This window comes from Blastomyces gilchristii, assembly GCF_000003855.2.
Source record: "Blastomyces gilchristii SLH14081 genomic scaffold supercont1.27, whole genome shotgun sequence".
Classification (NCBI taxonomy): Eukaryota; Fungi; Ascomycota; class Eurotiomycetes; order Onygenales; family Ajellomycetaceae; genus Blastomyces; species Blastomyces gilchristii.
In genome coordinates this window covers 432,999-450,219 of record NW_003101655.1, presented here as the reverse complement: position 1 = coordinate 450,219, position 17,221 = coordinate 432,999, and the positions used below count along the sequence as shown (strand labels likewise).

The 17,221-nt window shown below is 29.6% G+C and overlaps 1 protein-coding gene across 1 annotated transcript; it reads left to right on the top strand.

Moving 5' to 3' along the window:
* Window positions 1-10,159: 10,159 nt before the first annotated feature.
* On the top strand, window positions 10,160-10,717 carry BDBG_08745 (uncharacterized protein; the record flags this gene model as incomplete). The annotated part of the gene is made up of 1 exon (XM_031723713.1): window positions 10,160-10,717. One exon carries the CDS (start codon window positions 10,160-10,162, stop codon window positions 10,715-10,717), a length of 558 nt encoding a protein of 185 aa, XP_031580979.1.
* Window positions 10,718-17,221: the final 6,504 nt, after the last annotated feature.

Genomic DNA, 17,221 nt, shown 5'->3' with positions numbered 1-17,221 from the left:
ATTACACTTCTTCAGATTTCACAGATATCACATATCTGATAAAATGATATAATCATGTCTAATAATAATATGGAAGAACCCTCGAACGCGAGCATAGAAGTGATATCACAGTGGCTTCAAGCAATATTAGAATTACAACAGTGACTGATAGCAGATATGCACATGACTCAGTAACTTCAATATGAAGAGATTCAATGATTAACTCATGCAATTTCAACATTTACAGAATCAAATATAAAAGTACTGAAAGAATGCTTAGATGCTTCTACATATTTCAATGCTTCTGATCTCACTCTCTACTCATCATGAAGAATGGAAATGCTTACAAAACTGAGTATAGATGAAGATGTCATCAGTTCATTAATCAATCAAGATTGATATATCAATGAATGATTGAAGAATCATATGAAACAGAAGTTTCATTCATGAATGAAAGCATGTGAACCAGTGTTGTGAATATCTGACAATATTATGAAACACCTTGATATTCTGTTCTGAGACACTGCCATGCAACAGAAGATATTAGATTGATTATAGAGTGTCTGACAGAGAAACACTTCTCTTACAATATTCATCCCTGATTTCAACATCAAGATTCTAGAAGCAGGTGATCAATCTTAAGAGAATTGAATGAAGATTAGCATGCTCAAGAAGACATTAACTTTCAAACTCTTACAGACTCTTATAAGTGTAAACAAAGACTCAACTTATAAAGGCTTCTGCACATAGCTCTGAATATTGAATAACTGTCTTATCAAGCTCAAGAGTATACAGAACAGTGATAGAAGATGTTACATCTCAGTCACTCATACACCTGTGCTGAAGAATAACAATGATGCAGATATCATGAATTGAATAGACTCAAATGTCTACACATAAGCAAGAGTCTTCACTGTCTGAATAGGCTTCTGAGTTCCTGAGATCACTCTCAAAGAAGTCACTGATCAATGTCAATGAGAAGTGTGTATCAACTGTAATCAATCAGAGTACATTGCTTTCAACTACTGATCAGTCTATGTATCTCCTCACTTAAGAAATGAATCAGTGCCTGTCCGCGCCAATCACATTACAGTGAAGGAAGATTTGAAAGATAATTATGAGAATGCTCTGATAAAACAGAGAAAAGATTAGCTTCTGTTCAAATTTGTAAACAGAAGCTTGAAGAGATCAGATGACAATAATTTGAAGAGAAAATGATAATGAATATAATTCTTGTATCTACTGTGATTGATAACATGTATAATATGAAAGCCATGATAGACAGCAGTCTATGTCACTATGCAATGATAAAATCTTCAGTTGTAAGATGTTATAATCTTCAGTGTATCCTCTTATTAAAATCTCAACTTCTTATAGAATTTAATAATTCAAAAGATGTTTGCACCTGTTACATAGTGAAACTAAATATAGATGTTGAAGAATATCAGTATAAAGATGTCTATGCATACAAAGTTGATAATCTTGATTATAATCTGATGTTAGAACTTGCCTAGCTATCTGAACAAGACATCTTATTAAATGCTTAAAACAGGAGTTTAATATTCTCTAATAATAATAGAATTCATGAAGATAATATTCATAAGACTATGAATCTTACACAGATCTCTGTCAATGCTTATGAAATGCTCTGAAAAAGAAGTCATTAAAATCACTGACAGAGTTGCTGACAAAGTCACTGATGACAGAATCATGTATCAATCTATTCTGCTAGTCTGGCTGATATTAAGAAAGCTCTAGAAAAGTTATTCTGTACTACAATAACAGATTCTCACACAAAACTCTCTCAATAATATCATGAATATCTAGATGTCTTCTGATAAGATAATATTATGAATATATCTTCTTTACAAGGCTCAGAAGTGAATCACAGTATCAAGTTAGAAAAGAAGAATGATAAGAACTCTGAGTCACTGTGAGACCCTCTTTATAATATATCTCAAGATGAACTTCTTCTTCTTCAGAAGACACTTAATAATCTGTTGAATAAGAAATTCATATATATTAGTAACTCTTTCACTGCAGCTTCTATTCTCTTTACAAAGAAGTCAGATAAAGAACTCTGATTCTGTGTGAACTACTGAGATTTGAACAGATTGATAAAGAAAGATTATTATTTCTTATCTCTTATCAATGAAATTCTAGCACAGATTGAGTGAGCTCAATGATTTATAAAGCTAGATATTATCACTGTGTTTCATAAGATTCATATCACTGAAGAAGATGAATGACTTACAGTATTCTGAACATATTATGATCTCTTTGAATGAATAGTCACACTCTTTGAACTGACTAACACTCTCAGTACATTTCAGAAGTATATTAACTGAGCACTCTGAGATTTTCTTAATAAGTTTGTATCTGCTTATCTAGATGACATTCTCATCTTTATCAATGAATTCAGAAAAGAGTATCAAGAGCATGTGTGAAGAGTATTATAACAACTACAAGAAGCAGGACTATCAATTGATATTGATAAGTATGATTTCAAAGTTAAGAGTACTAAATACTTAGGTTTTATCATAGAAGCTGATAAGAGAATTTGAATGAATTCTGAGAAGATCTCTGTTATTCTTGAATGAGAAGCTTCACATACTGTGAAAGATGTACAAAGCTTCATTGAATTTACTAACTTCTATCAGTGATTTATACAAAACTTCTCAGATATTGTAAGATTACTTACAGAACTCACTAAGAAAGACTCAGTATTTCAATGATCAGTGAACACTGAAGCTGCATTTATACAGATGAAGAAGATGTTCATTAATACCTCTCTACTAATAATATTTGATTCTGATTATGAGATAGTTGTTGAAGCTGATTTCTCTGACTATGTGATAGAAGAAGTGATATTATAATATAATAATGAAGATGTTCTACAATTATATGTCTTCATGTCTAAGAAACTGAGTTCTGCTGAATGCAATTATGAGATCTATGATAAGAAACTTCTCACAATCATACACTGTCTAGAAGAATGAAACTCTGAACTCTGAAGTATCTCTGAATTTGAGATAATCACAGATTATAAGAATCTCAAATACTTCATAATAACTTATAAACTCACTGAATAACAGATCTAATGATCAGAGTTTCTAAGCCACTTTCATTTTACAATACACTACTGTCTCAGCAGTCAGAACTCAATGACAGATGCTCTCTTGTGATGAGAATAAGATATATTATCTAATGTGACAGATACATGCTGGATGAATCAAGAACACTGACTCTTAAATCTGAAGATATTAATTGATCATGATGAGATCATTCATGACATTATACACACTTCACTGATCAGAACATTCTCTGAATCTACACTGAATGAATTGTGGCATACAACAGCTCAAACTGATGAAATTCTTTAACACTCACTGAAGCAGTATGTCAAGAAGCAACCTGATTTCTCCCAGAACTACATATAAGAACTGATATCTCAGAATGTTCAATCAATGATAATAACACTCTATGATTCTGTGAATGATGCTGAGTCTCTCACTCTGAACTCTTATACACCTGAATAATGCAAGAGATGCATGATTTGTATATGACTGATTATTCAGGTTATGAATAACTGTATAGAATGATCTTCTGAGAGTTCTACTGATCAGAGATATTAAACAGCATCAGACACTTCATTCAAAACTGTAACTGTTATTCTTTCATTATCTTGTAAAAGAACTGTAGAAAAGGTCTGCTGAAACTGCTTGATATTTCTGATAGAATCTGATGAGATGTGATAATTGACTTCACTATTGATCTCTCTGAGAGTAAAGATTGTAGAAACATTCTGATTATTGTGAATTGATTAAGTAAAGATATAATATTAGAATCTTGTAATAAAATGAATGCTGAACAAGTCACTGAAGCTTTTCTACAGAGCTTATTCTACTGAATGCATGACTTGCTGAGATCTATAGTATCAGATCAGAGCTGTCAATTCATGAGTGCTCTCTGAACAAGAATCTGTCAAATTCTCAAAATTACACACTGTCTGTTAACTGTCTATCACTCTGAGACTGATGATGCATCAGAACAGATAATTCAGACTGTAAAGAATTATCTTTATAAGTTCTGCAATCACTTATAAAATGACTGGTATAATCTTCTTCTACATGCAGAGATTGCTATCAATGATTGAGATGTTATTTTAACAGATGTAAGTCTGTTCTTTCTTACACACAGTTATTACATGAAGATGTTAGATCTTCTAGAGATTATATAGTTCATATCAAATCTTCACAGTTTAATTCAGATTGCTGATAATATAGTAATAAAACTCTGAGATGTCTGTGATTGAGCAGAAGTCTTCATGATGAGTACTAAACAGAATTAAGAAGATTGAATCAATGTTTATCAAGACCCTGCTGAACAATATAAGATAGAAGATCTGATATGATTGAATCTTAAGAATATATAAATCACATATTCATCTCATATGCTAGATTATCACCACATCAGATATAAAGTAATAGAAGTTCTAGATAGTCACAACTACTGTCTTAATATATTATCAGAAATTCATGATGTCTTTCACACAAGCTTGCTCTGCTATGCTGTCACTGATCTGTTCTCTTCTTAACTGACTTCTGACTGACAGCTGCCAGACATCATAGGAGAAGATAATGAGCTTGAGTGAGAGATTGAGAATATTCTCAATGAGAGACTCTGTGACTGTGGCTGACAATATCTTGTGAAATGAATCAGGTATGATTGTCTGATCTAGACTCTGAGTTCCGCATTATCTGAAATAGTGACTCTTGACTGATGAGAACTGCTTCTGGAAAGAAGGGACTAATGTGGTGAGCTGCGCCTGATCAATGATATAGACTATTTCATTACACTTCACAGATTCCAATCACTTCATTCTCAAACATGTATACTCTGATTCTCAGCCATTCTTGATCACTGATCCTCGGCCGCTACAAATGCGTATAGATTCTTCCACTCTGAAGCTTCACTGTGTACATCACTACATACATGTATAAATATTCACTCTGATCACTGATTCTCACACTTTCTCTTTCTTTTCTTTTCTAACATTTTTCTCTTTGTTATATAAGTTCTATCTATTATACTGATCTATTCGGCGTAGGCCCCTTACAGAAAGAAATGAATTAACTCAGTTTTATTCATATTAAATTGAATTTGATTGATATCTGCTCTAACAAAGATTTCCTTTGCAGCTTTTTCAATCACTTTCAAATTCTCTTTGATAGTCTTTGAGCTGTAGACTAGATCAATATCATTCATATAACTCAGAGATCTCACTATTTTCATGTCTCTATTCTTAAATAGATATGCAGTGTATATTGCAAATAAAATGAGTGAGATTAAAGATTCTTACAGTACTTCTATTTTTATCTCAGTCTTGTCTTATTTCATTTCATCAAAGAATAGTTGTATAATTCTTTTAGATATAAAACAGTTAACTCATTTTATTAGAGAAAATGACAGTTTTAACATCTTCAAAGTCTGAATTAACTTTGACTTTGAAACATGATCAAATATATCTTTTATATCAATAAAAACTGCAGTTGAGACCAGATCTTCATACTTTGCTATTTAAATATTATAAACAACTGAGAGAACAGTGTCAATTGCAGAACATTGTTTTCTATCTCTCATTTGTTCACTGAATAAAAGAGAATTACTAATAGAGCTTATAAAAGATAGTTGAGTAGTTATTATCTTTTCTAAAATCTTTTCTAGACAGTTCAATAGAGATATTACTCTATATAACTTAGGAATTGAAGTTTTTCTATTAGATTTTGCAAGAATCACTTCAGTGACTTCTCTCCAGCATTCAGAATGATATTCATTTTTCAAGAGATTAAAAAAGAGCTCAAAATATTCATTCTTTAAGTAGAAGTATGTATTTTGAATAATTAAGTGATTAATTGAATCAGGCCCTGCAGCAGTTTTAACTGAACTTGAGAAGATAACTGACTCTAATTCATCTTGTGTAAGATCAGGCCATTCTCAGTCATTTTCATTAATATAGTTGAGAAGTGATATATTCTCTTCCTCTGAATCTGAATCTGATGAGTTTTGAAAGAGAGTTCTTATAAAAGCTTGACATTTTTTCTCAAAAGAGTTTGCTGTATATGATTCATTCTGAAACTCATATTCTAAGACTGAAAGTTTTGCTACACTTCTTATTTTAGTATAGTTAAAAGCTTTAAAAACTTTCTTTTCTTATGCTTCTTCAAGAAATTTATTCCAGTAGTCTGTTTTCACTCTTTTAATATCTGAAAAATATTCATTTCTGACAACTTTGAACTCTTTATCAGAAATTACATCATTCTTTCAATCTCTTCTAGTAATAGCTAATTATTTTCTTTTAGATGTGATATTCTTATATTATTAAGATTTTGAATACTCAGAAGACTTTCTCTTTGAAATATTATCTTTAACACTTGTTAGAATAATAGATATAATAAGCTTCACTCTATTCTCAAGCATTTCATTTGAGATATCCTGACTAGGATTTTAATATAACTCACTCTGTCTTTCAGATTTTAACAGTTTTATGCTTTCTTCAACTGTCTTTCAATCAGCTTTTTCAAAGTTAAACTGATTAGAGAGAAGAGGATTTTCACTCATTTATTCTTCACTCAGTTCAATATCAAATTGAATAATCTTATGATCTGATTCTGATGTCTCATTTGAATCAATAAATCAGTTTACAAGTCTTCTTTTCATTAGATTTTGTGATATGAAGATTAGATCTATAATAGATTTCTGTTTCATGTCTTTTCTAAAGAATGTTTATTGATCAGACTTGATAACTAAATCTATTGAATGCTCAAAGATTCATTCAATCAGATTATCAGCTCTTACTGCTCTTTTATATTCTGAATTTCATCAGAGATGATGTGCATTGAAATCTTCTGTAATTATAGAGTTTCTTAATGAAGTTATATTCAGAAACTCTCTATTAATTATTCAGATATTGTTATTTTTCTTCAATAACTTTTCATTATAGATATTTATGAGCTGTATAGTATCAAACTCATTCTCTTTATCTATAATATCACTCATCAGAATATCAGAGTCAGATATAATATTAAATCTTAGATTAAATTAATATCTTACTCTCTTTCTTTCATAGATCACTACTCTTGACTTTATCTCAGACTTTTGAGATAGAAAGTAGTAGTAGCTTGAATGAGAAATAATGTATTTTTGCTCAGCATCAAAATTCAGTTTCTGAAGTAGTATAAAATCAACTTTTTATTCAAATGTAATTTAAAGATAAGAATAAAGACAATTTGAGTTTCTATTTACATTATTTTGAATAAATGTGATTTTTGAAGAGTTTTTAAACTTTTTTTGTTATTTTTGTTGTATATTCATACTAAAAGAGAGTAGAGATAGAGTAGAATCTAATCACTATTATCAGATAGTAGATTATAACTATTTTGAAAAGTAGGAATCTCAACTGCTTGTATTATATCTAGTTTATCATCAGAGTCATTTCTCAATTCTCTAATCTTAATAGAAGTTTGAGAATTCAAATTCTATTTACATTTAGCTGAAGAATTGAAGTTTGAAGATTTAGATAGTTGAGAGTTTCTTCTTTTTGAGCTTATAGTTATAGGTTTACTGGCTTGACTCTTCTCTTCAGTTCTAGATTGACTTTGAGCTTCATCTTTTCTTCAGTTCTTTTGAGTTCTTGAAGCAAACATACATTCTTTTGAGCTAGATGCATATTTTTCTTTACAATTAGAGCACTTAAGCAGAGTGTGTTGATATATTTCATCTCTTTTTAAGCATATTTCACATTTATGCTCACTAGTTTTATGATCTCTGGCATAGAATGCACATTTTGAGTCTCTAAAACATGAGATTGCAAAGTGTTCATATCTTTGACAGTTTAAACACTGTATTTGAGCTTTGAGATTCATTCTTGAGTCTTTGTATTCATGAACTCTCATTTTCAAACCTGCTACTCTTACTTCAGAGATCTTTGACTGTTCAAGTGTTTTTATATATACTAGAACAGAGGCATTTCTCCTACTTTATCTGAACTCAATTGAATTTAGTCATACAGACTCTTTTCTCAGTTGAATAGAGTTGTATTCTTTCAATTCATTTTTAAGAAGTAGCATTCCTTCTTCACAGTCAAAAATTTCAACTGAAATATTATAAAGAATGAATTTGTCTCACTTTTCATCTCTCTCAGATAGAATTATTGTGTTTAGCACAGATTCTACTACTGACTTTCAGAGATTCTTATTCTGAATAAGGAATTCAGCACTGAATTCAGACATTGTAGTCAGAATGATGAAGTTTTCAAAGAATGATGACTCAATTGAAGCTATAACTGATTTTTGAACTTCAATATCAGTCATCAACTGAGAGAAGAACTACTGATTAATTTCATTTCTGATTCTGAAAATGAGATTTGAGTTTAGCTTGTTTCTTTGTAGAATGTTCTGATTTGAGACTTTGAGAATAAGTCTTCTATTTCTGAAGATTTGAAAGTTTTTCTCTTTTTGTATTTTCTTTTTCACTTTTCTATGAATAGAAGTATGAGCAGTATTCTTCTTAGTTTTCTCAGGATTTTGAGCAGGTTTTGAGATAGCAGATTTAGAGACAGCAGATTCAGCTGCTTGAGCATATATTTTCTTCTGATTCAAAGAAGAAGAAGAAGTAGAAAAAAAAGAAGAAGAGTATGATAAAGAGTCAGTGATTGTACTAGGAATTTTCAATGTTTTTTGAACTGTGTTTGAAATTTCAAGTTTGAACTTAATCATATCCTGTAGTTGTCTAGTCTGAGTATGAAGAATTAACAGAACTTCTTCATTCATCTCACTCAGACACTGCTTTTCAAGAATCTTACTTGCTTTTTCAAGTTTCTGTATTTCAAGAACTTATTGTTTCTCTATTTCTTCTTTCTTTCTTCTCTTCAGAATTTCAATCTCAGAAATAGCATTTGAGAAAGCATCTTTTTCCACATCAACTGAGTGTATTTTTGAACTCATTGTTCTCACTCAATGAAAAGTTGATCAGACTGTTTCAATTGAGATATTTATTGTACTCTTTTAAAAAGTTGATCAGACTGTTTCAATTAAGAGATTTCTAAGTCTGTTTTCAATTGAAAAGTTGATCAGACTGTTTCAAAAGAAGAATAAAAGACTTTTGTGTATAAAACACCTGATTTTTTTCACACTAGTTCAGTAACTAGATTAGATTTTTGAAGAGAATCTAATAAACTAAAATTGATTTTTAAGATAAATCAATAAAATCTTTACAATCTCTTTCTTAAGATACAGTCAGAAAAAGTATGATATCAATTGATAATAAATCAGATAATATGACAGTTTTTGAGAGAAAAACTGACAAAAAATAAATCAATTTTTTGCAGAGAAATTGATTAAAACTATTCAATTTTATTCTAAATCATTCAATTCTTCTCACACAACAAGTGTGCAACTCAAATCAGTTAATAAAGAGTGTAAAAAGAAATTAAGTATTAATAAAAGCTCTTCAGTCACTGAAAAAGTAATTCTTACTTAAAAGAATATAAAATTATGACAGAAAACAGCTCTGTTTTTAATTCTTTATAAGAATATTGTATAAAACTCAGAGAAAAACACCTTACTTTTTCAAGAGAAGTAAAAAACTATTTCTAAGATCTTTTTTTTGCATTAACTGCTGCAGAAGAATGAGATAGAAACTGCTAAGATATGCACTACTATATACTCTCTATCAAGACTTTCTCTCTTCAGAGTCTTGATATTATAGAGAATATAAGTCTGTTTCTATATAATAATATAAATATTGCCAGCAGGATGTAGAGGAACTGGTTATTTATATCTTAAAATAGAAGACTTTGTCAATGATTATATTAATATAGAGTTAATTCTCAAATTCAATAGAAATCTAGTGTTGCTGTTCTCAATCTCTTGCAGAATCTATTGAATATTGAGATATTAAAACTAGATTTAATATATCTCACTGTGCAGAGATCAAAGGCTCAGTCAGATCTTGAAGTATACTGATTTTATAGTTATTGATGTGCTGTTGACTTGTTGTTTACTGGTTATGTATTGAATGCTGTTGCTGAGGTATCTTTTTGTATTATTCTGTCAGAGATGGGCCAGATTGAGAGAGGTAGTACAAGGGTGAGACTTGGTGTTGAAGTCTAGATACACTGATGACAGACTGCGGAGGTTGCACTTCAGAAGTGTTCATTGATTATGTGCTTGATATTATCACTGAGGTATCTTTTTGTATTTTTCTGCCGGGGATGGGCCAGATTGGGAAGGGCAGTACGAGGGTGAGACTTGGCGTTGATGTTTTGGAACATCAAAGATGGACAGGGTTTTCGCGGAGATTGCTCCTCAGATATCTCCACAATTACAGATTGAGGATCTTTCAAAATCAAGAAGATTGGTGCATATGGCTAGGTCTCTTCACCTTACAATTTGTATGGCAATTTGGCCCAGGGTTGTGGTGTGGTAGGGGTGAACGGGGGATAATCCCACACAGGAGTTTCGAACAACGTCTGGTTCACGTTTGGCTGGATATCTTCACCACCACACGGGGTATACGGTCGGCGATGGGGTCAAAATGCTCGTATGATCGAGGGCTTTTCAATGGATCTATCGGCGGGTTCTTATTCGAAAAATCGAGCGAGTTCGTGGTGGAGCGGTTTGATGATGCAGATATTACTTATACTGAAGATAATATCAATTTTATCTTAGATTTCTGAAATTTAGACTGTGAATCTGAAGTCTTTGATACTGAACTATTTATAATAGTGAAAGCTTTCAAACTCATTGAAATAAAATCTTATAAAAGAGAAAATAGTTTAAAAGAGATATAAATATTCTCTGATAGTTAAGCTGCTTTAAAATGACTTAGAAATAGTCAGATTTATAATGATTAAATAAATCTTGAACTGATTTTAAATTCTGTTTTCAAAATTCAAAAGAGAAGAATATCAAAACTGATAATTTATCTGCACTAAGTTTCTGCTTATATGAATATTTATGATAATAAATTGACTGATTCAGCTGTAAAAAAGAGTTCAGAATTAAGCAGATCTATTCAAAAAATAGTATTCTGATCTTTTATAAAGAGAAAGATAAAAGAATCTTCTCTAGATAAGTAAAATAAAAGCTGATAGAAATAAAAGAAGAGTATATATTATTCAAGATTTGAAATAAAATCTAAGTGAAAATCTTGTTTAATTAAATGTAAAAAGAAAATATTCTCATCTATAATTCAGCTGAAACTAGAACATGATTATTTTAAATCTTATATACAAAGATTTAATAATAGATTTAATTCAATAGAATACTCTGAATAGACTCGCCGCTGGGACCATGAATTTCACATTTGATTTCATTTGATCTGATCTCATACATTTCTTGACATGAGTCTCACCAGAACCAAGCCTCAAAAACATCTGGAAATGGATCATTTCTGAGAGAAATGATGTGAAAAATGACCAGATTTAATTTAAGAACAGTGAAATGAGAGTAATTTCTCAGAATAAACTGTGAAAGATGATTATTCTTTCAAAATCAGAATGAGACTGAGACTGAAGATCAAATTCAGTCTTATTCAGTTCATTCAGTGATTGCTTATATAATCAGAATTTGATAATAATTATTGATAACACTTATGAAACAACTAAATACATTCTTGTGTAAGTTTATTCTTCACTTTCTTATGAAAACTACACTTCTCTGATATACTGTGATCAGAGGTATTAAACTGTCTGATAATTTCATGTTTTATAATCATAAGTTTCTTGATTATTTCTTCTTGTAATTGTTCTCAGTGATAGTGATAAATATCTCAGCTTGAGTTAAACTTTCACTTCATTCTCATCTCTGTCAATGAAATTATCAGAATATCATACATCATCAGTACAACAGTTGAATATATACTCTCAATAATTTTTCATAACTCTAGAATTGATTTGACATGTAAATTTATCAGATTATCTTTAAGATAGCAGTTAAATTCAGTTTTACAAGCATGTAGTTTTGCCTGATTTTCAGTTATAATCAATGTATATAAGTTCTGTTTCAAAGTTAGTATTATAGTTCTATATGATATGAAGTATTATCAAAGATCATTACTTACTAGAGAATTGTATTTTACTGTCTTCACATCTCTAACATCTGCTTATTCAAATCTCTAATAGTTGACATTGTAGTAGTCTCAGACTAATTTGATATATGAATCTCATTTCTTCTCTGTTCAATCTTGAGAAGTGTAGATATTAACTTAATAAGAGAGATCTAGTAGAGTTACTACAGCATAGTACTCTGCAAAAGATTGTTCAGTTTTGCTGTAGTAATATACTAGTTTATCTCTTACAGTAATAATAGCCTGCACTATAGCATTATCTCAGACTGAATTTCTTTTTAAGTGATTCAACTGCTTCTCAAGATGAGTAAATAAACTGTTATATACTCATCAGACTGACTGCAGCATTGATATATAAGTGATTAAAACTATCTTAGTTATCTTATAAAACTGAAACAGTAAATTAATCATATATTTCAACTGAGTTCACTTCATATCAGAAAGTTTCAATATCTGAATCTTTTCTCAATCAGAGTGTTGCACTCAATGATCAATTGTCTGACACAATTGAAGAGTCTGAATAGTCATCTTATATATTGAACTTCATCATATTCTAATATTCTGTATCATGTTCAGTAATATGACTGATTTGTTTATTTATTAAATATCATGAAATCATTATTATTATTTAGAAGAGGTACAAATCGCATTAACAATGTTTCAAATCTATGATATTTAAATTATTAGTCAATCTATTCAAAATTAACAGTAGTATTATCAAAAAGCATTATCAAAAAGCAATATCAAAAAGTGTTATCAAAAAACATTATCTTTTGCAAAGTGAATGCAAAAGTTACTTGAGTAATCACTTTCATCTCATTCTCATTCCAAGAAGCAGCCATCTCATTATTCTTCATCTCAATATTAAGATTCTTTATCAGTGTTTGTATCACAAGTTGAACCACATGAGTAATGCAGAGAATATGATCTTATTTATCATTTCAGAAATGCAAAGTTAATTTTTACTTCAAACTCTTTATCATAGTATAGTTATTCACAGTATTATCAGTTATAATTGTAAGAAGACTGAAACTAATATCTTAATAGTCATTTTTAATCACAGTTATTAATATCTCTGTCATATAATCCTCAGTATAACTACTGATCAATGATTCAAATTCAATTAATGTCTCTTAATAAGTTCAGTTCTCATCAATATAATAACATGTAACTTTTATAAATGTAAGATTGTTTATACTAGTTCATACATTCACTGTAAGAGATACTCTTCAATGATTCTTCAACTCTGATTCTAGATGTTATATATTAACTTTGTAGTGTATCTTGAGATTGAACTGAAGACATAATTAATATGAAATATAAATATTTGAATTAAGTATTTGAAGAAGTGTTCAGAATTCAGGGTTTTCAATTGATCAAAGAGAAAGATTCAGAGATATACACATGCAAAGTAATTATTCACAGAAGTTATTAGATAAGAGTTATGAAATCAGAGTACTGATATATAATCATTTTCACATAATTTTCTTCAAATTAGAAAGTTAGTATTATTAAAAATCATTATCTGATAGAGTAACTTATCAGCTCAGTAGTAATTTTCTGATTATTTTTCTTTTATTATCTGCATTCTGATGACTTCAGATATTAGAAAATTTCTTCAGAGTTATGATCAGTTTATAATGAATGTTTCTGAATAGAGTTGTAGTGATTACAGCAGAGAGATGACTCTTCAGTAATCTACAATATAACCTGTTAATAATTATTTCATAGTTCATCTCAATATTTGTGTTGAGTTTTTCATAAATTTCATGACCTGAAATCAGATGTGAAGAATGAAGTAGTTATTTATTATAATTGAAAGAGAGCATTCTGTGTTGAATTATAAATAATATAGACTTTGTGATTCACAGTAATTTCTTGAAGAGTTTATATATCTTCAATAGAAGTAAAAGAAGTGAAAGAAGTGAATTCAGAAGATATAATAAAGATTTGAAAAAGATAATAATTTATTTTCAATAAAGATAATAACTGATCACTGATATGTATAAGAAGAATTATTATAAGAGAAAATAATCTTCTTTCTTAGCTTAGTTATAATTTTAGTACTAACTCAGATTGAATATTATCAATGTATAAAAGTAAATAAACAATCTTGATTAATCTCTATCATATTTCTTGAAATATATTAATATTGTGAAAGAGAGTGTTACTAAATTGCATTACTAAATAATATCATTAAAAAAATATTAATATTGTGAATATTAATGTTGAAAAAATGTTGATACTTATATATTATAATGATTTGTGAATCATGATAGTTAAATATATATATACATATTATTCCTGATATTGATTACAACTTGTATAATAATTTTTGAAAACTCAAAATTAATTTTAATTATTAATAGTTATGAACATATAACTAACTAATATAAAAAGAAAAAAACTTTTTTCATTTATCATCTTTCTTCTCTTTCTCATTCTTCTTATCATTCTTTATAATTCACTTCTTATTCTCATTCTTCTTCTTCTTCTTCTTCTCATCTGAGATGATAATTATCTTAAAATCTCTTCTCACTGCCTTCTCAGAGAAGAGTTTCTGCTGCTCTCTCTCAGTCAGATTAATCTGTATCTCAAAATCTTACATTTTCTGATCTGCTGTCTTGAGTTCCATCTCAGCAGTAAGTAGATTAATATACTCAGAGAGCAGAGCTGTCTTCTTAATATTCTGAATTATGAAGTGCATTTAAGATCTGAATAAGATCTTAATTCTCTTCTTCTCTGCCAGCTTCTGCTAATCAATTAGAGAATAGAAGTGTTATCAAAAATCATTATCTCTTAATAAATAAAAAACTTATCAGTTTTGACTTCTTTGTCTCTCACTTTAACACTCTCTCAATCTTCTTCTATCACTGCTTATTTATAGTAACACTCTTTTTCTCTCTCTCTCTCTTCATCTTGATCTTAAATCATTCTCAGAACTTCTTCTGATCTTATCACTGCTGTATAAGACTCTTCACTGTCTTCTTTTTCATTCTCTTACATGCAGTGTTATCTGTATTATTTCTATACTTAGTTCAGTCTAAATTCATCAGAAGTATTACTTAAAATTGTTATTATTCTACTCTCTTACAGAGTCTCTTCAAGGCATTATCATGTATCTTATGATCTGTCTCTTCTCACTTGAATATCTTCTTCTTCTCTTTCTTCAATCTGTGACAGTGCTCATGTGCCTTGATAGTCTGCAGAATCACAGAATATTTAAAGAGAAATAACACGATTGATTTCAGTGAGTATTGAAGAGAGATGAAGGCAGAAGAGACAGTCAGAAATGATATGATAATGATAATAATAATGATAATAATGATGATAATAATGATAGTGATAGTAATGATAATGATAATAATGATGATGATGATGATAATGATGATGATAATAATAATAATGAAAGAAGAAGTGTATTGAAATATATTACTGACTTATCAAATATAAAGAGACTCAAAGAAAATATTAACAGCTTTCAGAGATGTATAGAAACAGCTACAGTGTTGTATAGTAATATCATCTTCATTCAATGCATACACTGTTGATATTCTTTATATGCAGTTATCATATAATCTGTATCAGAGATACATGCAGAAAACAGATCTTTATTACTAGAGTGAATAATTGCAGCAATTCTCTGTTTTTATATTATAAAGATAAGTTATTCTCATTTCTTTCTTCTCTCTTTTCTCTTCTTCAAATGATCACTAATTTCAAGCTGGTATGAAAACTATTAAAACACTCTCAGAAATCCTTAAATTGAAGAGTATAGACTAATTAAATTTTTAATAAATATAGCAGAAATTAAATTATCTTCTACAATAACTAATTATTCACTCTCTCTTAATAAAACAGCAGTCATGTTTCTCCCTTCTCTCAAATGAACATGGCCTGAGAAAAGCAAGTATCACACCAGGCCATAATGAACAACACAGCCTCAGTACACAGAGCTGCATACACACAGTATGTGCTGAATTGAGAAGCTGTGTGAATTGCACATCAGTGCCAGCATCTCAATGAGAGCTATGAGATGTGAGAAACCTGCAACTCTCACTCATATATGCAGAGAATGAATCACTGAAGTAAGTGTATGTACATTGTATAAAAGTAATACTTTTTTTCAAATTGCATTTGAACAAAAAGTTGATTTTGTACTTCTTCAGGAACTGAATTTTGATGCTGAGCAAAAATACATCATTTCTCATTCAAGCTACTACTGCTTTCTACCTCAAAAGTCTGAGATAAAGTCAAGAGTAGTGATCTATGAAAGAAAGAGATCAAGATATCAATTTAATCTAAGATTTGATATCATGTCTGACCCTGATATTCTAGTGAGTGATATTATAGATAAAGAGAATGAGTTTGATACTATACAGCTCATAAATATCTATAATGAAAAGTCATTGAAGGAAAATATCAATACCTGGATAATTAATAGAGGGTTTTTGAACATAACTCTGTTAAAAAACTCTATAATTGCAGGAGATTTCAATGCACATCATCTCTGATGAAATTCAGAATGCAAAAGAGCAGTAAGAGCAGATAAACTAGTTGAATGAATCTTTGAGCATTCAATAGATCTAGTTAACAAGTCTGATCAATAAACATTCTTTAGAAAAGGCATGAAACAGAAATCTATTATAGATCTAACCTTCATGTCACAAAATCTAATTGAAAAAAGACTTATAAACTGATTTATTGATTCAAATAAGACATCAGAATCAGATCATGAGATTATTCAATTTGATATTGAACTGAGTGAAAAATAAATGAGTGAAAACCCTCTTCTCTCTAATCAGTATAACTTTGAAAAAGCTGATTGAAAAGCAGTTGAAGAAAGTATAAAACTGTTAAAATCTGAAAAGCAGAGTGAGCTCTATTGAAATCTCAATCAAGATATCTCAAATAAAATGCTTGAGAATAGAGTAAAGCTTATTACATCTATTATTCTAACAAGTGTTAGAGATAATATTTCAAAGAAAAAGTCTTCTGAGTATTTCAAATCTTGATGAAATGAGAATATCATATCTAAAAGAAAATAATTAGTCACTGCTAGAAGAGAATGAAAGAATGATGTAATATCTGATAAAGAGTTCAAAGCTGTCAG